Source organism: Cololabis saira, chromosome 12 (assembly GCF_033807715.1).
Source record: "Cololabis saira isolate AMF1-May2022 chromosome 12, fColSai1.1, whole genome shotgun sequence".
Lineage (NCBI taxonomy): Eukaryota > Metazoa > Chordata > Actinopteri > Beloniformes > Belonidae > Cololabis > Cololabis saira.
Window position 1 is genome coordinate 12,210,408 of NC_084598.1, and position 3,093 is coordinate 12,213,500.

Genomic DNA, 3,093 nt, shown 5'->3' on the forward strand with positions numbered 1-3,093 from the left:
TCTGAGTTAGACTACACCTCTAACCCCTCCACCACCTCCACCACCTCCACCTGAGCAGGGTTCAGCCCAGAGCCAGCAGTCTCAGGGCGAGGATGAGCGCGGAGCACAAGATGAACGGGGAGGACGTGGCTCTGAACACACTAGACGACTCAGAGGTAAAAAACTGTCCAAATATCTGCTCTTTAGAGCCACCATAGACCAACTACCGCAGTGTACTAGTTTAACTTAAACATGAATTACTTTATAGTGTGCTTGTTAAGGATAGATATGGTTAGATTTCTATTGAACTTATAGGCCTACAGCCAGAAAAGTGGTGGTAACTTCACACAGGCTGTGATGGATGCTATTTAGACAATCTGCTTTGATGTGGAATTAAACATAATTAAATGGGAAGAAAATGTTGTTGTTTTTTGTGAGGATTAAAAGGAGACCCTAATTATACATCAGCTTTGGTCCGTGGCGCCAACAGCAGGTCTCAAAGCCTCAGAAACTGTGTCAAAGCCTGTGATTTTTATTGCAACTCGTCAGAAATATTAATTGTCAAGAAAAAAGCAAAAGTAGGAAAATAAAATGAATATTTTGCTCTTTTTACTTGTTTAACTTAAGAATGTTACTTCCATATTCCAGCGGTGTCTGGAGAAATTTAAGTTTTGTGAGAGCTGCACCCAGGTGTGTTACGTCTTACATGCGGCATGACTGGGCAATGTCCTGGAAAAAAAAAGAAAAAGAGAGAATCAAGCTTCCCCACTGACTGTTTAAATGGTAGATTTCCATCAGTGGTGCAGCGGGAGCTGAAGGATGTGACCACAACGGTTTTTTCCACCCCAAGTTCATGCGTCGCCTTTGACACAGAGAAAGTTTCAGTTCCCAGTGGGAAGCTGTTTCAACTTGATCCTCGCCAATTCAGAGCCAGTTTAATATCCAAAACGGGAAATCTGGAGCAAGAATGTTATTTTGGAAATCTGAAATTAAAAGCCCTATACTAACCATTGATGGCTTTCTTTCTTTCTCTCTTTCTTTCTTTGTGTTTTTTCAAGGCATAATGGGAAATCTGAAATATGTATTGTTTCCAGATGAAAATAACCATGGGAGCTGAAATGTCTGTGTAGTTAACTATTACATGTTTTTGAAGATTACTCGTAAAGCAGACGAAAGTATGTTCTCCAAAGCACAAAAGCTCCGTCCTCGTGTTTGGGCCTGTCTCGGTACAGATCTGTAACAAGATCTGTAATTCAGTGAAACGTTTCCATGTGCAGGACTCTGTGACATCACTGAACCAGATCCTAGTTCCCATTTATGATGAATATAGCATCTATAACAGCAAGGAGAGACTAAGACCATGTCGTAAACATTAAAATCTTGTCCATATAAGCAACAGTTCTTCATGTAAAAACTCAATGACAGTGAAATCGAAGGTTTATTGAGCCAGAAAGTAAAAGGGGAGTTATGATGTGATTCTTAACAGATATATTAAAATAGGTCAGTAAATAAGGTCTGTACATTCAAAAATGACAGACCAAAGAAGCATTTAAAAAAAAAAAAAAAGCTTTGCCAGACAAGTAATTGAATATCAGTTTGACGTGTGCTCTCTCTGATGATCAGAATGTGTTTCAAGGATTACTGAGTGTAATGTTTGACCAGCTTTCCGTATGCATTGGAGCACAAAGCTGAAGACAAAAAAAATAAATAAATAAATAAATCTCTTTTAAGGATTTTATTTTTACAAATAAAAAGTTTAAGAAGTCCTGAAATCCCCACTGTTCAGAATGTTATTACCGGTAAAAATATCTTTAACTACAGGTCTGAGCTGCAAGAACATCATTTTTCATGTGGAGGTATAATGATTTGGATGTCTAAAAGGAATAACTGATAGGAATCTCCCCGTACATGCATGTTTTTAATGCCAAAAGGCCCTAATTATACAGCCCAGAAGAATATACTACATGTCATGTCTTGTTCTTTTCTCTTTTTCTCCTGCCAAACACAAGCTGACTCAACCACTCACACCTCTCCTATTACTGCCACGCCTGTTCATGATACAGCGCATTACACAAACAACCCTAGGTATTTATAACAAAAGCAACACATGGGTACATGCTCAGCCTGCAATCGGACCCGACGAAGAAACAAAGCAATGCGACTGTTTCACAGGAGAACATGTTTCCAATCCTTCCTCATTGTGGCTGTAATGTGGTTGTGCAGCGTTTCCTCAACCATAACGTTTCCTCTCTGCTTTTTCCTTTTCAGGGTGGTAGTACACGTAGACGTGTTCGCCACATCGATTACAATCACTATGCGACGAAGAAGAGCGCCGCTCAGAGCATGCTAGACGTGGCCTTGCTGATGGCCAACTCATCCCAGCTGAAGACCATTCTCTACGTGGGACCTGAGTATCGTTTCTACATCCCCCTCATCGTCCTGTTGGCTCTATCTATTACATTACAGGTCATAGTGGGGCTTCTACTCGTTTTTATAGGCAAGTGGCTGTGACTTTTTTAGGTTTTCAATGTTTTAAATTGTTCTCAAATATTATTCCTGCACTTTCATTGAAGACAGGATTTTTAAGAGGAGTGGATGGTGCAAACAATCCAAGACTGGTAAACGAAGACTTGGCCAATAATTCAATAAATCCAGATGAATTAAGGCACGTCTGAGAAGCCAGGAATTAATGTCTCAGACTCAAAAGTATTGAACAAAAAATTACTTATATATATCTGCTACATCTTTTCCAGGGACAACCAAAAATGTAAACCTGGTTTCCGTCCTGCACACAATGCAGAAACAGCTCTGGACAGTTACAAATTTCACTGTTATGCTGATGACACACAACTATATGTGAAAATAGACTCACACGCTGATTTGTGATTGTGATTTTATCATCGCAATCATCCTCCACAGCTTCTCTATCATCTCTCACTGCCTGCTTAGAGGATATTAAGGTGTGTATCAGACCAAATTTGTTCGTCTGTAACCAACGTTACTCTCTCTGGCCACAGCATCCCCATGTCCTCCCCAGCCTTTAAGCTTGGCATGAGACTTTACCCACAACTTGACTTTGACACCCATGATAAATACCTCCACAAGACCTCCTAC

The 3,093-nt window shown here is 40.1% G+C and overlaps 1 protein-coding gene across 1 annotated transcript in view; it reads left to right on the forward strand.

Annotated features, from left to right (window-relative positions):
- Positions 1–63: 63 nt before the first annotated feature.
- The window catches only part of si:dkey-93l1.9 (uncharacterized protein LOC562339 homolog), a 4,207-nt gene continuing 1,177 nt past the window's right edge, over positions 64–3,093 (forward strand). Inside the window, exons 1-2 of the mRNA XM_061734761.1 lie at positions 64–155; positions 2,248–2,476. Of these exons, the coding sequence (XP_061590745.1) occupies positions 93–155; positions 2,248–2,476 (292 nt within the window). The 5' untranslated portion in view covers positions 64–92. The remainder of the gene's footprint in view (positions 156–2,247; positions 2,477–3,093) is intronic.